We start from the raw sequence: 21,002 nt of genomic DNA on the forward strand, positions 1-21,002 counted from the left end.
ACCATCTTAACTTTTTAAAAATTATTTTTAACTTTTGTGGGTACATAGTAGGTATATATACTTATACATGAGATACTTTGATACAGGCATGCAATGTGTAATTGCATCATGGGAAATGGGCATCCATCTCCTCAAGCATTTATCCTTTGTATTACAATCCATTATACTCTTTTAGCTATTTTTAAATGTACAATTAAATTATTATTGACTTTAGTCACCCTGTTGTGCTAGCAAATTCTAGGTCTTATTCATTTTTTCTAACTATTGTTTTTGTACCCATTAACCATCCCTACTTTCCCCCACCTCCTGCAATTGCCCTTCCTAGCCTTTGGTAACCATCTTTCTACTCTCCATCTCCATGAGTTCAATTGTTTTGAATTTTAGCTCCCACAAATAAGGGAGAACATTGGAAGTTTGTCTTTTTGTTCCTGAGTTATTTTGCTTAACATAAAGACCCCCGGTTCCCTCTGTGTTTTGTTGCAAGTGACAGGATCTCATCCTTTTTTATGACTGAATAGTACTCCATTGTGTATATGTACCATATTTTCTGTATCTGTTCATCTGTTGATGGACACTTAGTTTGCCTCTAAATCTTGATTATTGTGAAATATCAGCAAAGTGCAGATATCTCTTTGCTATACTGATTTCCTTTCTATTTTTGAGTATGTACCTAGGAGTGGGATTGCTGGATTGTATGGTAGCTCAAATTTTGTTTTTTTGAGGAACCTCCAAATTGTTCTTCATAGTTCTTGTACTAATTTACATCCCCCCGCAACAGTGTACGAGGGTTCTATTTTCTCCACATCCTCTCCAGCATTTGTTATTGCCTGTCTTTTGTATGAAGGCATTTTAACTAGAGTGAGATGATATCTCATTGTAGTTTTCTTTTTTTTTTTTTTTTTTGAGACGGAGTCTCGCTCTGTCGCCCAGGCTGGAGTGCAGTGGCCGGATCTCAGCTCACTGCAAGCTCCGCCTCCCGGGTTCCCGCCATTCTCCTGCCTCAGCCTCCCGAGTAGCTGGGACTACAGGCGCCCACAACCGCGCCCGGCTAATTTTTTGTATTTTTAGTAGAGACGAGGTTTCACCGTGGTCTCGATCTCCTGACCTTGTGATCCGCCCGCCTCGGCCTCCCAAAGTGCTGGGATTACAGGCGTGAGCCACCGCGCCCGGCCCGTAGTTTTCATTTTTGTTTCTCTGATGATCATTGATGTTGGGTACCTTTTCTTATGCCTGTTTGCTATTTGTATGTCTTCTTTTGAGAAATGTCTATTCAAATATTTTGTCCATTGTTGATCAGATTATTAGTTTTTTTTTTTGATTGAGTTTTTTGAGTTCCTTATATATTCTGGTTGTTAATCCCTTGTCAGATGGGTAGTTTGCAAACATTTTCTCCCACTCCGTGGATTGTCTCTTCACTTTATTGTTTATTTCATTTGATGTACACAAGCTTTTTAACTTGATGTGATCCCATTTGTCCGTTTTTACTTCAGTTACCTGTGCTCGTAGGGCATTATTCAAGAGTTCTTTGAGAACAATGTGTATTCTGTAGCCATTGGTTGAAATGTTCTGTAACTGTCTATTAGGTCCATTTAGTCTATGGTACAGATTAAGTCTGATGTTTCTTTGTTGATTTTCTGTCTGGAAGATTTGTCCAGAATTGCTGTCAAGAGCCTAGACCTGGATTTGGGCACCTCAAGAACCCACTTGGTGCTCTTCCCTGCTGTGGCCAAGCTGGTACCTAAGGTGCAAGACAAAGTTCCCTTTGCTTTTCCTCTGGTTTCTCAAATAAAAGGAGTCTTTCACCATAGCCACCACAGCTGGGAATGTGCTGGGTCACCGCCCTGAAACCAGCACAGCCCAAGACCCATGGCGTACTACGTGGGTATCACTATTGGTTATTCAGGGCCCGATGGCTCTTTAGTTAGCAGATGATGAATCCCGCCAGGACTGGGTCCTTCCCTTCAAGGCAGTGGGTCCCCTTTAGCCTAGGTGTGTCTAGAAATGTCATCCATGAGCTGGGATCTAGATTGGGCCCTTAAGACTGCCTGGTGCTGTATTCTACTATGGCTGAGCAGTTACCTAAATGCAAGACGAAGTCCTTTTTACACTTCACTCTCCTCTCTTCAGACAGAAGGAAGGAGACCCTTTTGTTGCTGCCAACTGCATTGCCTGGGGTTGGGGGAGGGATGGTGCAAGCACCCCCTTATCTGTCCCAGCTGTTGTCTCCCTAGATCTCCCTAGGACACTTGCCATCCTAGTCAGTTTACTCTAAGCCTAGCCCAGGACTAAGAGTTGCATAGAAATTGCAGTCCTTTACCATTTGGTATGTTTTTGCAGTGGCTGGTACTGGTTTTTCCTTTCCATATTTAGTGCTTCCTTCAGGAGCTCTTGTAAGGCAGGCCTTGTGGTGACAAAATCTCGCATCATTTGCTCGTCTGTGTAGGATTTTATTTCTCCTTCACTTATGAAGGTTAGTTTGGCTGGACATGAAATTCTGGGTTGAAAATTATTTTCTTTAAGAGTATTGACTATTAGCCCCCACTCTCTTCTGGCTTATAGGGTTTCTGCAGAGAGATCTGCTGTTAATCTGGTGGGCTTCTCTTTATGGGTAATCCGACCTTTCTCTCTGGCTGCCCTTAACATTTTGTCCTTCATTTCAACCTTGATGAATCTGATGATTATGTGTCTTGAGGTTGCTCTTCTCGAGGAGTATCTTTGTGGTGTTCTCTGTATTTTCTGAATTTGAATGTTGGCCTGTCTTGCTAGGTCGGGGAAGTTCTCCTGGATAATATCCTGAAGAGGATTTTCCAACTTGGTTCCGTTCTCCCCTTCACTTTCAGGTACACCAGTCAAACGGAGTTTTGGTCTTTTCACATAGTCGCATATTTCTTGGAGGCTTTGTTCATTCCTTTTCATTCTTTTTTCTCTAATCTTGTTTTGATACTTTATTTCATTAAGTTGATCTTCAGTCTCTGACATTCTTTCTTCTGCTTGATTGATTCGGCTATTAATAATTGTGTATGCTTCACAAAGTTCTCATGCTGTGTTTTTCAGCTCCATCAGGTCATTTATGTTATTCTCTAAACTGGTTATTCTAGTTAGCAATTCTTCTTTTTTCAAGGTTCTTAGCCTCCTTGCATTGGGTTAGAACATGCTTCTTTAGCTCAGAGGAGTTTGTTATAACCCACCTTCTGAAGCCTACTTCTGTTAATTCATCAAACTAATTCTCTGTCCAGTTTTGTTCCCTTGCTGGTGAGGAGTTGTGATCCTTTGGAGGAGAAGAAGCGTTCTGGTTTTTGGAATTTTCAGCCTTTTTGTGCTGTTTTTTCCTCATCTTCGTGGATTTGTGTACCTTTGGTCTTTGATGTTGGTGACCTTCAAATGGGATTTTTGTGTAGACGTCCTTTTTGTTGATGTTGATGCTTTCTGTCGATTCCTTTCTGTTCGTTAATTTTCCTTCTAACAGTCAGGCCCCTCTGCTGCATGTCTGTTAGAGTTTGCTGGAGGTCCACTCCAGACCCTGTTTGCCCTGTTTGCGGAGGCTGTAGAACAGCCAAAGATTGCTGCTTATTCCATCCTCTGGAAGCTTCATCCCAGAGAGGCACCCACCAGATGCCAGCCGGAGCTGTCCTGTATGAGGTGTCTGTCTACTCCTGCTGGGAGGTGTCTCCCAGTCAGGAGGCACTGGGGTCAGGGACACACTTGATGAGGCAGTCTGTCCCTTAGCAGAGCTTGAGCGCTGTGCTGGGAGATCCGCTGCTCTCTTCAGAGCCAGTAGGCAGAAATGTTTAAGTCTTCTGAAGCTGTGCCACAGCTGCCTCTCCCTCCAATGCTCTGTCTCAGGGAAATGGGAGTTTTATCTATAAGCCCCTGACTGGGGCTGCTGCCTTTCTTTCAGAGATGCCCTGCCCAGAGAGGAGGAATCTAGAGAGGCAGTCTGGCTATAGTGGCTTTGCAGCTACAGTGGGCTCTGCCCAGTGCGAACTTCTAGGTGACTTCGTTTACACTGTGAGGGAAAAACCGCCTACTCAAGCTTCAATAATGGCAGACACCTCTCCCCCACCAAGCTCGAGTGTCCCAGGTCGATTTCAGACTGCTGTGCTGGCAGCAAGAATTTCAAGCCATTGGATCTTAGCTGGCTGGGCTCCTTGGGCGTGGAATCTGCTGATGAAGACCACTTGGCTCCCTGACTTCAGCCTCCTTTCCAGGGGAGTGAACAGTTCTGTCTCGCTGGAGTTCCAGGCACCACTGGGGTTTGAAAAACAAACTCCTGCAGCCAGCTTGGTGTCTGCCCAAACGGCACTCAGTTTTGTGCTTCAAACCCAGGGCCCTGGTGGTTTAGGCACCCAAGGGAATCTCCTCATCTGTAGGTTGCGAAGACCATGGGAAAAGCATAGTATCTGGGCCAGAATGCACCATCCCTCATGGGACACACAGTCCTTCACGGCTTCCCCTGGCTACAGGAGGGAGTTTCCCAACCCCTTGAGCTTCCCAGGTGAGGCCAAGCAGACTCTGCTTCAGCTTACCCTCTGTGGTCTGCACCCACTGTCTACGGGCAAAATAACCAGCTAGCATCATAATGACAGGATCAAATTCAGATATAGCAATATTAACCTTAAATGTAAGCGGGCTAAACGCCCCAATTACACAGACTGGCAAATTGGATAAAGAGTCAAGACCCATCAGTCTGCTGTATTCAGGAGACTCATCTCACATGCAAAGACACACATAGGCTCAAAATAAAAGGATGGAGGAATATTTACGAAGCAAATGGAAAAAAAAAAGTAGGGGTTGCAGTCCTAGTCTCTGATATAACAGCCTTTAACCAACAAAGATCAAAAAAGACAAAGAAGGGCACTACATAATGGTACAGGGATCAATGCAACAAGAGGAGCTAACTATCCTAAATATATATGCACCCAATACAGGAGCACCCAGATTTGTAAAGCAAGTTCTTAGAGACCTACAAAAAGACTTAGACTCCCACACAATAACAGTGGGAGACTTTACACCCCACTGTCAATATTAGACAGATCAATGAGACAGAAAATTAACAAAGATATTCAGGACTTGGAACTCACCTCTGGACCAAGTGACCCAAATAGACATCTACAGAACTCTCCCCCCAAATCAACAGAACATACATTCTTCTCAGCACCACATCGCACTTATTCTAAAATTGACCGTATAATTGGAAGTAAAACACTCCTCAGCAAATGCAAAAGAACAGAAATCATAACAAACAGTCTCTCAGACCATAGTGCAATCAAATTAGAACTCAGGATTAAGAAACTCACTTAAAACCACACAACTATATGGAAACTTAAGAACCTGCTCCTGAATGACTACTGGGTAAATAATGAAATTAAGGCAGAAATCAATAAGGTATTTGAAACCAATGAGAACAAAGACACAACATACCAGAATCTCTGGGACACAGCTAAAGCAGTGTGTCGAGGGAAATTTATAGCACTAAATGTCCACAGGAGAAAGCAGGAAAGATCTAAAATCAACACCCTAACGTCACAATTAAAAGAAAAGCAAGAGCAAACAAATTCGAAAGCTAGCAGAAGACAAGAAATAACTAAGATTAGAGCAGAACTAAAGGAGATAGAGACATGACAAACCCTTAAAAAAATCAGGGAATCCAGGAGCTGGGTTTTTAAAAAGATTAACAAAATACATAGACTGCTAGCCAGACTAATAAAGAAGAAAGGAGAGAAGAATCAGATAGATGCAATAAAAAATGATAAAGGGGATATTACCACCGATCCCACAGAAATACAAACTATCAGAGAATACTATAAGCCCCTCTATGCAAATAAACTAGAAAGTCTAGAAGAAATGGATAAATTCCTGGACACATACACCCTCCCAAGACTAAACCAGGAAGAAGTCGAGTCCTTGAATAGACCAATAACAAATTCTGAAATTGATACAGTAATTAACAGCCTGCCAACCAAAAAAAGCCCAGGACCAGACGGGTTCACAGCCAAATTCTACCAGAGGTATAAGGAGCTGGTACCATTCCTTCTGAAACTATTTCAAACAATAGAAAAAGAGGGACTCCTCCCTAACTCATTTTATGAGGCCACCATCATCCTGATACCAAAACCTGGCAGATATGCAACAAAAAAAGAAAATTTCAGGCCAATATCCCTGATGAACATCGATGCAAAAATCCTCAATAAATACTGGCAAACCGAATCCAGCAGCACATCAAAAAGCTTATCCACCACGATCAAGTTGTCTTCATACCTGGGATGCAAGGCTGGTTCAATATTGCAAATCATTAAACATAATCCATCACATAAACAGAACCAATGACAAAAACTATATGATTATGTCAATAGATGCAGAAAAGGCCTTTGATAAAATTCAACAGCCCTTCATGCTAAAAACTCAATAAACTAAGTATTGACGGAACGTATCTCAAAATAACAAGAGCCATTTATGACAAACTCACAGCCAGTATCATACTGAATGGGTAAAAGCTGGAAGCATTCCCTTTGAAACCCGGCACAAATGCCCTCTCTCAGCACTCCTATTCAACATTGTATTGGAAGTTCTGGCCAGGGCAATCAGGCAAGAGAATGAAATAAAGGGTATTCAGATACGAAGAGAGGAAGTCAAATTGTTTCTGTTTGCAGATGACATGATTGTGTATTTAGAAAACCCCATCGTCTCAGGATACGAAATCAATAAAAAATAACAAGCATTGCTATGCAACAATAACGGACAGAGAGCCAAAGAAGTGAACTCCCATTCACAATTGATACAAAGAGAATGAAATACCTAGGAATACAACTTACAAGGAATGTGAAGGACCTCTTCAAGGAGAGCTAGAAACCACTGCTGAAGGAAATAAGAGAGGACACAAACAAATGGAAAAACATTCCATGCTCATGGATAGGAAGAATCAATATCGTGAAAATGGCCATACTGCCCAAAGTAATTTATAGATTGAATGCTGTCCCCATCAAACTAGCGTTGACTTTCTTCACAGGATTAGAAAAAAGTACTTTAAATTTCGTATGGAACCAAAAAAAAGCCTATATAACCAAGGCAAACCTAAGCAAAAAAGAACAAAGCTGGAAGCGTCGTGCTACCTGACTTCAACCTATACTATAAGGCTGCAGTAACCAAAACAGCATGGTACTGGTACCAAAACGGATATATAGACCAAAGAAACAGAACAGAGGCCTCAGAAACAATGCCACACATCTACAACCATCTGATCTTTGACGAACCTGACGAAAACAAGCAATGGGGAAAGGATTTCCTATTTAATGAATGATGTTGGGAAAACTGGCTAGCCATATGCAGAAAACCGAAACTGGACCCTTATACAAAAACTAACTCAAGGTGGATTAAAGACTTAAACATAAGACCTAAAACCATAAAAACCCTAGAAGAAAAGCTAGGCAATACCATTCAGGACTTAGGCATGGGCAAAGACTTCATGACTAAAACACCAAAAGCAATGGCAACAAAAGCCAAAATTGACAAACAGAATCTAATTAAACTAAAGAGCTTCTGTACAGCAAAAGAAACTATCATCAGAGTGAACAGGCAACCTACAGAATGGGAGAAAAATTTTGCAATCTATCCATCTGACAAAGGGCTGATATCCAGAATCTGTAAGGAACTTAAACAAATTTATAAGAAAAAACAACCCCATCAAAAAGTGGGCGAAGGATATGAACAGACACTTCTGAAAAGGACATTTATGTAGCCAACAAACATGAAAAAAAGCTCATCATCACTGGTCATTAGAGAAATGCAAATCAAAACCAGTAAGATACCATCTCATGCCAGTTAGAATGGCGATCATTAAAAAGTCAGGAAACAACAGATGCTGGAGAGGATGTGGAGAAATAGGAATGCTTTTACACTGCTGGTGGGAGTGTAAATTAGTTCAACCATTGTTGAAGACAGTATGGCGATTCTTCAAGGATCTAGAACCAAAAATACCATTTGACCCAGCAATCCCATTACTGGGTGTATACCCAAAGGATTATAAATGATTCTACTATGAAGACACATGGACACATATGTTTATTGCAGCACCATTCACAATAGGAAAGACTTGGAACCAGTCCAAATGCCCATCAGTGATAGACTGGATAAAGAAAATGTGGCACATATACACCATGGAATACTATGCAGCCATGATAAAGGATGAGTTCACGTCCTTTGCAGGGACATGGATGAAGCTGGAAACTATCATTCTCAGCAAACTAACACAGAAACAGAAAACCAAACACCACATGTTCTCACTCGTAAGTGGGAGTTGAACAATGAGAACACATGGACACAGGGAAGGGAGCATCACACACCGGGGCCTGTCGAGGTGGGAAGCTAGGGAAGGGATAGCATTAGGAGAAATACCTAATGTAGGTGACGGGTTGATGGGTGCAGCAAACCACTATGGCACATGTATACCTGTGTAAAAAAACTACATGTTCTGCACATGGATCACAGAACTTAAAGTGTAATAATTAAACAAAAAAGAAAAGAAATTGCAGTCCTTGTGTAGTCCTAGACTGCCTTTCAAGTTTATCTAGGTCCCCAGAACACTTTGTTTCATGGTAGAGAGGCCTGTCAAGAAACTCAAGTTCTGACCTCTGTGATGGGTGATTCCCATCTGACTAGGTCTGGTTCAAGTGCTCCCTTAGAGCATGTATGCTAGTTGAGCCCAGCCTGGCTTTGCTTTCTGCTGTTACAGGGTGGCACTGATATCAGTATAAAGTCTCCTAGTCACTACACTCTCCTCCAAGTGCACAGATTATGTCTCCATGCTGTACAGCCCCCATAAGGGACTGGGGAGAGATGGTGTTGGCAATTGAGGACTGACTGTGTAACCAGCCATGAAAGAGTGCTTCTTCAGTGCCTCTTTCAGTGATACAAAGTTAAAACCAGGTACTGTGAGTGTTCACCTGATGTTTGGTTATTTTGATTTTTTATTTTATTTATTTATTTTTTGGTGCATAGCTAGTTTTTAAAATTTGGTGTTCCTGTGCAGGGAGGATATACGGTATAGGATTCTATTTAGCCATCTTATTCTTCCTTCTTCCATCTTAACCATTTTTAAGTGTACATTTGAGTCCATTCATTAAGTACATTCACATTGTCATGGAACCATTACCACCATACATCTCCACAGTTGTTTTCATCTTAGAAATCTGAAACCGTGCCCCTGAAACAATAGCTCCTTATTCCTCCAACTGCCCCTCCCTTCTTTCCCCTGCCAACCACAATTATAGTTTCTGTCTCTATGAATTTGACTACTCTAGGTACTTCATGTAAGTGAAATCATACTACCGTATCATACTACTGTTTGTCATTTTGTGACTGGCCTGTGTTAGCATAATGTTCTCAAAGTTCATCCATGTTGTAGCATTTATTAGAATTTCCTTCCTTTTAAAGGCTAAATAATATTCCATTGTATGTATATGCATAGCAAATCTAGTGTCCATTGATAAATGATAGTTGCTTATACATGTTATAAGCAGCTTATGTGCCCAGTCATCTATCAATGGACACTTGAATTGCTTCCACATTTTGGCTATTGTGAATAATGCTGCTATGAAAATGGGTATACAAACATCTGTGTAAGACCCTGCTTTCAATTCTTTGGAGTATCTACCCAGAAATGGAATTGCTGGATCATACACTGATTCTATTTTTAGTTTGGGGGGGGGACAATTATACTGTTTTACATAGCACCTATATTCCCACCAACGGTGCATAAAGATTCTAATTTCTCCTTATCCTCACCAGCAGTTATTATTTTTTTCTCTGTATTTTAATTATCCCATGGTATGTAAAGATGTGGATTTTTTTTTCTTTTTTGGAGATGGAGTCTCGCTCTGTTGCCCAGGCTGGAGTTCAGTGGTGCAATCTCAGCTCACTACAACCGCCACCTCCCAGGTTCAAGTGATTCTTCTGCTTCAGCCTACCGAGTAGTTGGGTCTAGAGGCACGCGCCACCACACCTGGCTAATTTTTGTATTTTTGGTAGAGATGGGGTTTCACCATGTTGGCTAGGCTGGTCTCGAACTCCGACCTCCTGTGATCCACCTGCCTCGACCTCCCAAAGGGTTGGAATTACAGGCGTGAGCCACTGTGCCCAGCCTGAATTTTCTCTTTTTTTAAATAATAGCCATCCTCATGGGTGTGAGGTGAGAGCCCATTGTGGTTTTGATTTGCATTTCCCTAATGATTAGTGACTTTGAGCATCTTTTCATGTGTTTATTGGCCTTTTGTGTTTTCTTTGGAATGTATGTTCAAGTCCTGGAAATCAGTGTTCATTGGTTTGCCAAAAGCTACTCCTTGGAAACAGAAATCTAACTTTTAGTTTTGGTTGACACATTTGGTGGTGATGTCAGGGACAAATATAAAAATTACCACATATTAATCCAATGTGAGAATAAGTGAACTTCAGTTGAATATTTGAAAACTGAGTACAATACTATTCAGGAAAACTGAATTTCAATCTGAAGTGTAAGTATATAAAAATCTTAATATTCATCATCTGCAGCTCAAAAATCAAAGATTCCCTCACTTTTCAAACTCAGGAACTGAATAAATTTGGACATCAAAGGATTCTTTATCTTTTCTTCTGCTTACATGCATATAAGAAGGAACTTAATAGGTGTACTCTGGTTTTATAACTAGATTTTTCTCACTAATCCTCAGATTGTCCTGGCAATTGACTATATCTATGTATACTTTGGTATTTATGATGAAATTTGATTTTTAGCTGACATGCAAAACTTTTATTGTGAGGAGTAGCAGTAATTATGATTTTTATGAGGCATTTTACTGTAATTGAAAGGAGTTTTATTTAGTGTAAAATGTGTTTTTTCCATTTACAGGTTTCTGAAGGATTGTCATTCTTGCATAGCAGTGTGAAAATGGTACATGGAAATATTACTCCTGAAAATATAATTTTGAATAAAAGTGGAGCCTGGAAAATAATGGGTTTTGATTTTTGTGTATCATCAACCAATCCTTCTGAACAAGAGGTAATGAAAGTTTTAGTCTTCTAATTTTTGAGGCCAGGGAAATTTTGATTGTATCTGGAATGGACTGGAAATAGGCTATGTGGTACAGTGGTATATTTAGATGTACAGCTTTATAGAAAATTTCTGGTGTTCATTGCACTTAAGAGTATTCTTCGGCACATTACTACCACAGTAGTTAATGTTACTTGAGAAAAGGATGCAAGAGTTAAATAAATTTAGGAACTATTTGGTTAAATAGGGTTTTTTTTTCCCCCCCTCAGAATGTCAAATGCAATAACACATGTGACTCTGTAGCAGTGTTTCCCGTTTATTGGGTCATGGAATATTCTTTATATTCTTTAGGGAGCATAATCATAGCAATAGCAATAGCTAACATTCTTATTGAAGCACTTTTCCACACACTTTTTCTGTACTTATTTAATCCTTACAACTCAATGGGGGGGTATAGGAATAATACAGATAAGTTAAGTAGGCTCAGAGAATAAAAGAACCTGCCTAAATTTAGGTAGATGTAAGTGATAGAGCCAGAATTTGAACACAGCCATTCCGCTTCCAAAGCACCTTTTCTTAATGATTATTAAGAATCATTAATGCCTATTCATACTTAGAGAAACACTGCATTAAATCAGTTCTGCTTTGTGTTGATTGGGTCTGCATGGCATAGAAGATCCTTGGTGATATGGCACCTTATGATCCTTGGTGATAGGTTTTTATTATATGTAGTTGTTAGAGGGCCTGTGATTTGACCTAAGATTTGTAAGTTGAGCAGCCATTTTTAAGGTAATTAGAACTAACTAGTATTGGTTGAATATATAGCACGAGTGGGTCAGACACTATGCTAGGTCAAACTTCTACACATTTGTTTAATCCTTACTACAGTCTTTTGAACTTTTTAACTAAATCACATAGCTAATTAGTGAAAGAACAAATTTCAAACAATGGTCTCTATCTGAGCTCATACAACTTTTGAAGCCTGTGTATCATAAAACGTGAGCCAGACCTTCACATGTTCATATTACATATTACATATTACAGTGATAATTTGTCTTCTGGAAGAGACTCCAGTAATCTCAGTTGTAACCGTTCTTATTTCTCAGTTTGTTGCATAAACTTTTTTACATTTGGGGATTTGGGAATTTTGGGATTGAAGATGTGATGGCATTTTTACTTGTATGACCGAGTAGAAATTTAAAGATAGATTGCTACTGCTTGATAGTTGTTTGGTTGAATTTGAAGTAACCCATGTAATTCCTTTTCTTCCTACAGCCTAAATTTCCTTGTAAAGAATGGGACCCAAATTTACCTTCATTGTGTCTTCCAAATCCTGAATATTTGGCTCCTGAATACATACTTTCTGTGAGCTGTGAAACAGCCAGTGATATGTATTCTTTAGGAACTGTTATGTATGCTGTATTTAATAAAGGGAAACCTATATTTGAAGTCAACAAGCAAGATATTTACAAGAGTTTCAGTAGGCAGTTGGATCAGGTATTTGCCTATAAATAATTTGCTTGCATTAAAAAATTTATTAAATGTGTCTTTGACTTTTTTCCAAAATGTGTTCAGGAAATTCTCTAAATGACATGAGTATCTCATTTTAAGTTTGTGTAAGATCAGTTTAATAATTTAATATATTTTTATTTTAACAAATTTGTAAGTAACGCAGACTCGGCCAGGTGCGCTGGTTCACGCCTGTAATCCCAACACTTGGGGACACCCAAGGTGGGTGGATCACTTGAGTCCGGGAGTTCGAGACCAGCCGTAACATGGCTAAACACCTTCTCTACCAAAAAAAAAAAAAAAAAAAAAATGCAAAAAATTAGCCGGGCTTGGTGGCACATGCCTGTAGTCCCAGCTACTTGGAAGGCCGAGGTGGGAGGATCAGTTGAGCCTGGGAGTTTGAGGCTGCAGTGAGCTGTGATTGTGCCATTGTATGCCAGCCTGGGGTGACATAGTGAGACCCTGTCTCAAAAAATTTCTTGTTTCAAATAAATAAAGAGGACTAGTTGAAGTTTGTTACTAGAACTTTAATCATGGCATTTGAGTAAACATAAATACTGGAACATTTTACTATAGGAATAGAAACAATTTTGGGTATTAAAGATAAGGATTTTGTTTTACAACAATAGAATTAACAATTTGTTTAAAATGTAGTCAGTATATTTGTAGTAAAATATTGAGTAAATTTTTAAATGTTTTCTTAAATGTATATATCATTTAAAATATTTTATACTCATTTAATGTTATCACTCTTTTGAATAGTTGAGTCGTTTAGGATCTAGTTCACTTACAAATATACCTGAGGAAGTTCGTGAACATGTAAAGCTACTGTTAAATGTAACTCCAACTGTAAGACCAGATGCAGATCAAATGACAAAGGTGAGTACATGTGGATTTCTGCCTAAGACGGAGGGACAAAAAATGAGTTGAAGCAGATTAAGTTTTTGGATTTTCTTTAATTTTTTTTTCCCCCAGAGATCCCTGTTCTGCGATTAAGTTCTTCTAAAGCAACAGTCAGATACAGCCCCAAGTAACCTCTGTATCCTTGAATGTATTAAGTATTCAAGTTTGCTTAATCTTACACAGCTAAGTATGTACATAATTGCTCTGATAGAAAATTAAGATTTCAAATAAGCAGAGTGCTAACAGTCACAATTAAGTAAACAGATATTCTAGACTCCTGGACAATTCATATTCCTTTATTTCACTCATATAACCATGGAATTTTTTTTGTTGTTGTTTTAAGACGGAGTTTCACTCTGTCATCCAGGCTGGAGTATAGTGGCACGATCTCGGCTCACTGCAACTTCCACCTCCCAGGTTCAAGCGATTCTCATGCCTCAGCCTCCCAAGTAGTTGGGATTACAGGCACCCACCACCACACCTGGCTAATTTTTGTATTTTTTGTAGAGACGGAGTTTCACCATGTTGGCCAGGCTGGTCTCAAACTCCTGACCTCAGGTGATCCACCGCCTCGGCCTCCCAAAGTGCTGGGATTATAGGCGTGAGCCACCGTGCCCAGGCCAACCATGGATTTTAACTAATAACTGGTATTTTTATGCCTTCAAGTTATTTTATTTAATCTTTCAATATTTTAGACTTACGTAAAAAAGTTTTTACCCAGCCATTTCGCAGGTACAGATTCCAAAGATTTGAATTTTAAAAATAATTTATTTTCTTATTCAGAGTTTTATAATTAGAATATCTAAGGTGATCCTCAGCATTTTGCTAAATGTTTCTGATTATTTTTTTAACCATATTGTGACAGTTTCAGATGAGAGAAGTACTTTCAACTTAACATTTATCAAAATACTTTATTTCCTTTTTTTTTTTTAGATTCCCTTCTTTGATGATGTTGGTGCAGTAACACTGCAATATTTTGATACCTTATTCCAAAGAGATAATCTTCAGAAATCACAGTTTTTCAAAGGACTGCCAAAGGTTCTACCAAAACTGCCCAAGGTTTGTTGTTGATAGTTTGTTATTAATAACCAGGATTTTAGAAGTTTAATGTTTATTTTGACTTACTACCATAACTCTTCCAAGGAAATAGTGTAACTTTGCCTGAGGTACATAAATGACTATAAAACACTGCCGACTGAAGCCAAAAGTTCAATGGACCTTTTTTTGCATGGTCCAAAAATAAATAGAATAAAAAATTAAGAAGGATACTAACTAGGCAGAGACAGCAGTTGGATATTAAAGGTCAGAAGAAGAGTCCACAAGCTATCATGTGGAGTTCACTGTCTCACCAGCAATTAAAGGGGTACCTCTGTTGATGTAAGCCTTTCCAATTCCTTTACTCCTTTTCTGACTTACTGAATGATGAGTGTAATACAGTTTTTAAAATGTTGGTGAATGCTGAAGAGGAATACTGGTTGGAATACTAATAATTCCTGGTTGTAAAAACATTTCCAGTGTTTAATCTATCAGATATTCGTTGGTTACCTACTGTTTGTCTGACCCTTTACTTAGATGCTATGGAGAGTAAAGAGGAGGCATAAAATATTGTCCCTGCTTTCACGCCCTTATAGTAAGTGTAGCTAGGGTTAACATGTGAAACAGTTAACAGTACATGATAGTGTTTATGTTGTGTGGTATGAATCATAAGTAATGAAGGAATTAAGAGGGAAACAAACATAGCCGTGAAGACTAATTAGGGAAGGTTTCCTACAGGTAGGGTGACTGTGTGTCCCCTTTTACTCATGACCTTTCCAGTTTATGCTATTTATCCTTGCATAATTAGCAATAACATCCCATTGTACTCTCAAAATATACCAGTTTCCATCATAAATTGTACGGTCACCTTACCTAAAGAAATTAGAGGTTTCAGACTGTAGTGTTAATTAATACTAAAAACCTGAAATAAATTTTATTTTTTTATAAAAAAACATTTTTGCCTTTCAGCGTGTCATTGTGCAGAGAATTTTGCCTTGTTTGACGTCAGAATTTGTAAACCCTGACATGGTACCTTTTGTTTTGCCCAATGTTCTACTGATTGCTGAGGAATGCACCAAAGAAGAATATGTCAAATTAATTCTACCTGAACTTGGCCCTGTGTTTAAGCAGCAGGAGCCAATCCAGGTATGTTATAGATATTTTTGTGTATTTTATCTACTGTTACTTATGATGGTGACTATCACTGAAAACAAAAGGAATGAATATATGACTTAAAAAAAACTGAGGTAAGTGTACGAGACTTTCTTTTCCATTAGTACATGTTCAAGGCAAACTATTTTTAAAATTATGATTGAGCTTTGCAGTTAAACGTCTATAGCTCCCCGTAAGTTACCATCTCAGAAAATAAACTGCAATGAAATTTTGCATGTGTTACACTGTTCTTTGTGTACTATATATATACTTTGTAGAAAGTTACAGGTTTAGGAAAATAAATACTTGTTTTTCTCTTGCACTTTGAAGTATTAGAAGTATTTTTGATTATTTTGTTATTTAAGTCTTTAATATGTAGGTGCTTTTTGCCAGTTGTTTCTCTCCATTTTATTGCTAATAACTACTTCCAGTAGAATAGGAAAATGCTTACAGCACCATGGAAATAATGTGTGTGTGTATTGTAAGTGAAAAAAGTAATCAGTCTCTCATGTACATGATGTATATTTGCTACATTCAAGGTAATGTTGGATTTAAGAGCAGTAGGGTCACATACCTGGGTTGAACTGTGGCTTCTTTATCTCCTTACTTGAAGTATGACTTGCGTCATTACCATCTTAAAGCTTCTATTTCCTCATTTCTGCAATGAAAAGGATTGTTGAGATTAAATGAAATTTTCTGGCACATAGCAGATATTGTTACATGTTTGTACCACTGTATAATAATAGCTTATTAGTTATATATCAACTATCTGATTTAATGGTTTTATGATTCTTTGTAGTCCTTCCCTTGAAAGGAGGGGAACAGAAGCAAGTATATGGTGGTAAGGCGAGAGTTTCTGTGGATTAGGGAAAGAACAAGTGAGGGAGTGGTAGCCTTTGAAGCAGGATTCCCCCAAATGGTCAAGGTGTCATGAGGGAATGTTGGTGGAGCCACTGTTCCCTAAGCTATGCATCAGTCCAGATAGTACCCTAAGGAACCTATAATCTGAATTCTTATTTGTCTCCATTCTTTTTTCCCTTAGTTGTCCAGTTAAAAATACCTTTTGGGCCAGGTGCAGTGGCTCACGCCTGTAATCCCAGTTCTTTGGCATGCCAAAGCAGGCAGATTGCTTGAGCTCAGGAGTTCAAGACCAGTCTGGGCAACATGGTGAAACCCTGTCTCTACAAACAAATACAGAAATAAGCCGGGTGCCTGCCTGTGGTCCCAGCTACTTAGGAGGCTGAGGTGGGAGGATCACCTGAGCCCTGAGAGGTCAAGGCTGTGGTAAGCTATGGTCGCGCCACTGCACTCCAGCCTGGGTGACAGAGTGAGTGAGACCCTGTCTCAAAAAATAAAAAAAATTTTTTTTCTTCCGAATATTCTTCCCTGAGTCTTGGCAGAACTAACTTCTGCATAAATAGAAGGGGCAGTATGTTCCTTATAATTTTGGTATGTGGAAGAATGACCAGGGACAACTTAAAAACATTTTTTTCTAAAATTTTTTTGTAAGAGATAGGGTCTTGCTATGTTGCCCTGGCTGGACTCAACTTCTGGGCTCAATCAATTCCCCTGTCTCAGCCTCCCAAATAGCTGGGACTGCAGGTATGTGCCACCGCACCTGGTGTCTGGAATTTTTTCTTACACTCCTTCTCAGTTCTATACTTTCTCTTTTTCTCTTGAGCTTCGTAGAAGCCAAGTGATGGAATTTACTTCTTTGGGATATCTCGCTTTACTGGCTTTTTTCACCCTGTAGCTTTCCAGATAGTTGGTACATGTGGGCAAGTGATAGATTACTGTAGACATGTGAGAGGAGATTAGTCTTTATTTAATTAACATTTAAACTCAGAGCAGATGTTACATATTGTGCCTCCAGAAATGTAAGAGACTTGATTTGTATGTTTTTGTCTTCCACGCCTTCAGGCTAGCAACATGGTGAGTGTCAAAATATATGAGTTATTCTTTTGAAGAAGCTTTACATTTGGCATATATTGAATCTCTTAAAGATTCCAGGTTTTAATACATTGTTTCCGTTTTCTAAACAGATTTTGTTAATTTTCCTACAAAAAATGGATTTGCTACTAACCAAAACCCCTCCTGAGGAGATAAAGAACAGTGTTCTACCCATGGTTTACAGAGCACTAGAAGCTCCTTCCATTCAGATCCAGGTACAGTATTTGATTTGTTTTTCTTTAATGATGATTTTGATTCTTAAAGCAGAAGAAGAGGTATAAAGTACATTTTGGAGTTAAATCATAAAATATGTAACTCAATAGTAAATATATTTATCTTTTGAATCACATTATCGATACACTGTAATTAAAATATATTTACTCCTAACTCATTTAAAGAATTAGTGTATTGTAAGTGAAAAAAGTAATTAGTCTGTGTACATAATACCTGTATTATGAGGTCGATTTGTTGCTTTTATATATCAGAAATGTACTATTATGGAAGAAGATTTGATATATTGTAGTTTGTATTATTGTATACCTTCTTCTTTCTGCTTCTTTGTAAACTGATAATTATGAACAAAAATTCCAAAGATACATTTGCCTTTTTCTTTTCTTTCTTTTTTTTTTTTTTTGAGACAGAGTCTTGCTCTGTCACCCAGGCTGGAGTGCAGTGGCACAATGTTGGCTCACTGCATCCTCCGCCTTGTGGGTCCAAGCGATTGTCCTGCCTCAGCCTCCCTAGTAGCTGGAACTACAGGCACCTGTCACCACATCCGGCTAATTTTTGTATTTTTAGTAGAGACAGGGTTTCGCCATTTTGGCCAGGCTGGTCTCGAACTCCTGACCTCAGGCAATCCTCCTGCCTCAGCCTCCCAAAGTACTGGGATTATAAGCCTGAGCCACCATGCCTGGCCACATGTGCCTTTTGCTCATGAAAACATTGAGTAGGTATTTTCCCATACTCATAATTTTCCTTCATGCTTGGTAACTTAGTTTTCTGTATAGAGATGCTGTTTCTTCTGCAGTGAAGTTAATTTGTACAGCAGGTAGATGGAAAAGCAAACAGTAATTTGGTGTGACCATTCTTAATGCATGTATAGTCATACTTTTGTTCCGCAAAGGCAATCTTAAAACACCATATACTTTACCAAACTGTTAGTTTTGCAGTCTTTGCGATTAAAATTTTGGTTCTATGAATTCTTTGTCTGAAAGAAATTCCAGATCACTATTAAAAGTGTAATTTAGTTTTTTCACTTTGAAAATGCGTACTTATGTTAAGAACATCTCACTGCACGATGGTTTCATAGTAAAAGCTTATAGTCTCTGCTGGTATAGACATTTTAATAAAATAGGATTTTTTTAAAGTTATTTACTCTAAAGCTTTTTATTCTTAATATGAACCTAATACTACATATTTAAGGTCACTTTTTGGACTTAATTCAGTCTTTGTCTGCTAAGTTATTTCGTTTGTTCAAGGCTGTGAGGTTGATGTTAACATTTTTTTCCTTATAATTAGATTTGCCTTCTTAAAGGTGAGGGTATGCTGCCTTTGTCCAAATGACATGGATGAGTGGGGAAGGTGTGTCTACCTCTGTTTCTTAGTTCTTTCTAAAGAAATTGTGAATTATAGCCTCACAAAACATTACCACAGGCTCTGTACAGCCAAGCTTGTTTTATATTTAGTGATATTAAAGAAGAGGGAGGGGAAGATTAAGTGATATGAAATTCATTTTTCATTATAGTTAGTTTGGCCAGTAAGTGTCAACAAGTATTTTATTGAAGTAGTATATAATTCAGATTGACGTTTGTAACTTTGCTAAGTTTTGGAAACCAGCATTTCTTTCTTTTTTTGTTTTCCAGGCTGGAGTGCAGTGGCGCAATCTTGGCTCACTGCAACCTCCGCCTCCTGGGTTCAAGCAATTCTCGTGCTTCAGCTTCCCAGGTACCTGGGATTGCATGCATGGGCTACCATGCCTGGCTAATTTTTTTTGTATTTTTAGTAGAGACAGGGTTTCACCATGTTGGCCAGGTTGGGGAAACCAGCATTTCTGGTACCATTCAGTGTAAGTCTTTAGTCACGAAATTAGCACTGCTTAGTTGATAAAGCATATCTAAACAATTAGGAGAATCCTAGAGAAAGCAAGAAATAAGAAATCTTTTCCTCAAGGTTCTTGCAAATAGTAGGCTAGAAAGTAACATCTGAAATTCATTTTTAAATTGAAGTTTTTAAAGTTAAGTTTGATTAGAAATATTTAAGAGGCTAGAGATGGTTCTGAAAACATTTGTACAGGTAGAAGATGGTTTGCAAAAGGTAGTGTTCTTAAAAAGAGGCATTATAAACATGTATATCAGACACAATTTTTGAAAATTAATTTACCTTTTAAATGGATATCAAAGTTATCTTCACCTCCACCCACCCATTATAAAGTGTAAAATAAGCAGAAGTTTCTGAGAATTTGCTTATTAGACTCCTTTGAGGTTCGATTTTGTGTTTTTCAGTCTCCTGTTACTAAGTTCCTCATCCCGGGCTGGGTGCCGTGGCTCATGCCTGTAATTCCAGTGTTTAGGAGGCCAAGGCAGGGGGATCACCTGAGGTCTGGAGTTCGAGGCCACCCTGGCCAACATGGCGAAACCCCGTCTCTACTAAAAAAAATACAAAAACTAGCTGGGTGTAGTGGCAGGCACCTATAATTCCAGCTACTCAGGAGGTTGAGGCAGGGAGAATCCCTTGAACCCGAGAGGCAGAGGTTGCAGTGAGCTGAGATCGTGCCACTGCACTCCAGCCTGGGCGACAGAGTGAGACTCCGTCTCATAAATAAATAAATAAATAAATAAATAAATAAATGTTCCTCATCCTGTCTCCTCTTTGGGAGAGAGCTCTCCCCTACGTTAGCTAAGTAATTTAGACAGAATTGAAGATTTGCCTCTTTGTAACGTCCTGCTCTGAGTTTGATTGGATAGCATGGCACTTTCCAGTCGCTTTTTAATAATACAGGTGTTAGGGGGTCCTTTCCTATAAGTCTGCCTGTCTCTGTCTCTCTGTCTTAAAGTCTGATCTTCTGTAAGGAAGCTCCTTATGGGAATATAGGAACGTAGTGTCCCACTGACTGCTTACCCTTGCCTATTCTTTTCTCCCAAATGTGGTCCTTAATTAATTAATTTATCTATTTTTGAGACACGCTTTCACTGTGTTGCGCAGGCTTGAGTGCAGTGGCCCAGACTTGAGTGCAGTGGCACAATCTTAGCTTGCTGCGGCCTTGACCTCCCATGCTCTCTCAGGCTCAAGTGATCCTCCCTCAGCCTTCCTAGTAGCAGGGACCACAGGAACACACACCACCATGCCTGGCTCGTTTTTAAATTTTATCAGTCACTTAATTATTAATAGTTCTGAGTGGATGCAAACAATTAACTCTCTTACATTTGCCTTTTGG

At 39.0% G+C, this 21,002-nt stretch overlaps 1 protein-coding gene across 4 annotated transcripts in view; it reads left to right on the plus strand.

Moving 5' to 3' along the window:
* The window catches only part of SCYL2 (SCY1 like pseudokinase 2), a 74,223-nt gene that overhangs the window by 32,532 nt on the left and 20,689 nt on the right, over window positions 1-21,002 (plus strand). For 2 of the 4 annotated variants that reach the window (XM_025402679.1, XM_025402680.1), the window contains exons 5-11: window positions 10,880-11,029; window positions 12,296-12,517; window positions 13,292-13,408; window positions 14,366-14,491; window positions 15,437-15,613; window positions 17,540-17,551; window positions 17,662-17,784. In XM_025402679.1, the coding sequence (XP_025258464.1) occupies window positions 10,880-11,029; window positions 12,296-12,517; window positions 13,292-13,408; window positions 14,366-14,491; window positions 15,437-15,613; window positions 17,540-17,551; window positions 17,662-17,784 (927 nt within the window). The remainder of the gene's footprint in view (window positions 1-10,879; window positions 11,030-12,295; window positions 12,518-13,291; window positions 13,409-14,365; window positions 14,492-15,436; window positions 15,614-17,539; window positions 17,552-17,661; window positions 17,785-21,002) is intronic. The other 2 variants (XM_025402681.1, XM_025402682.1) reach the window with 1 other exon arrangement.

Source organism: Theropithecus gelada, chromosome 11 (assembly GCF_003255815.1).
Source record: "Theropithecus gelada isolate Dixy chromosome 11, Tgel_1.0, whole genome shotgun sequence".
Taxonomy (NCBI): Eukaryota; Metazoa; Chordata; class Mammalia; order Primates; family Cercopithecidae; genus Theropithecus; species Theropithecus gelada.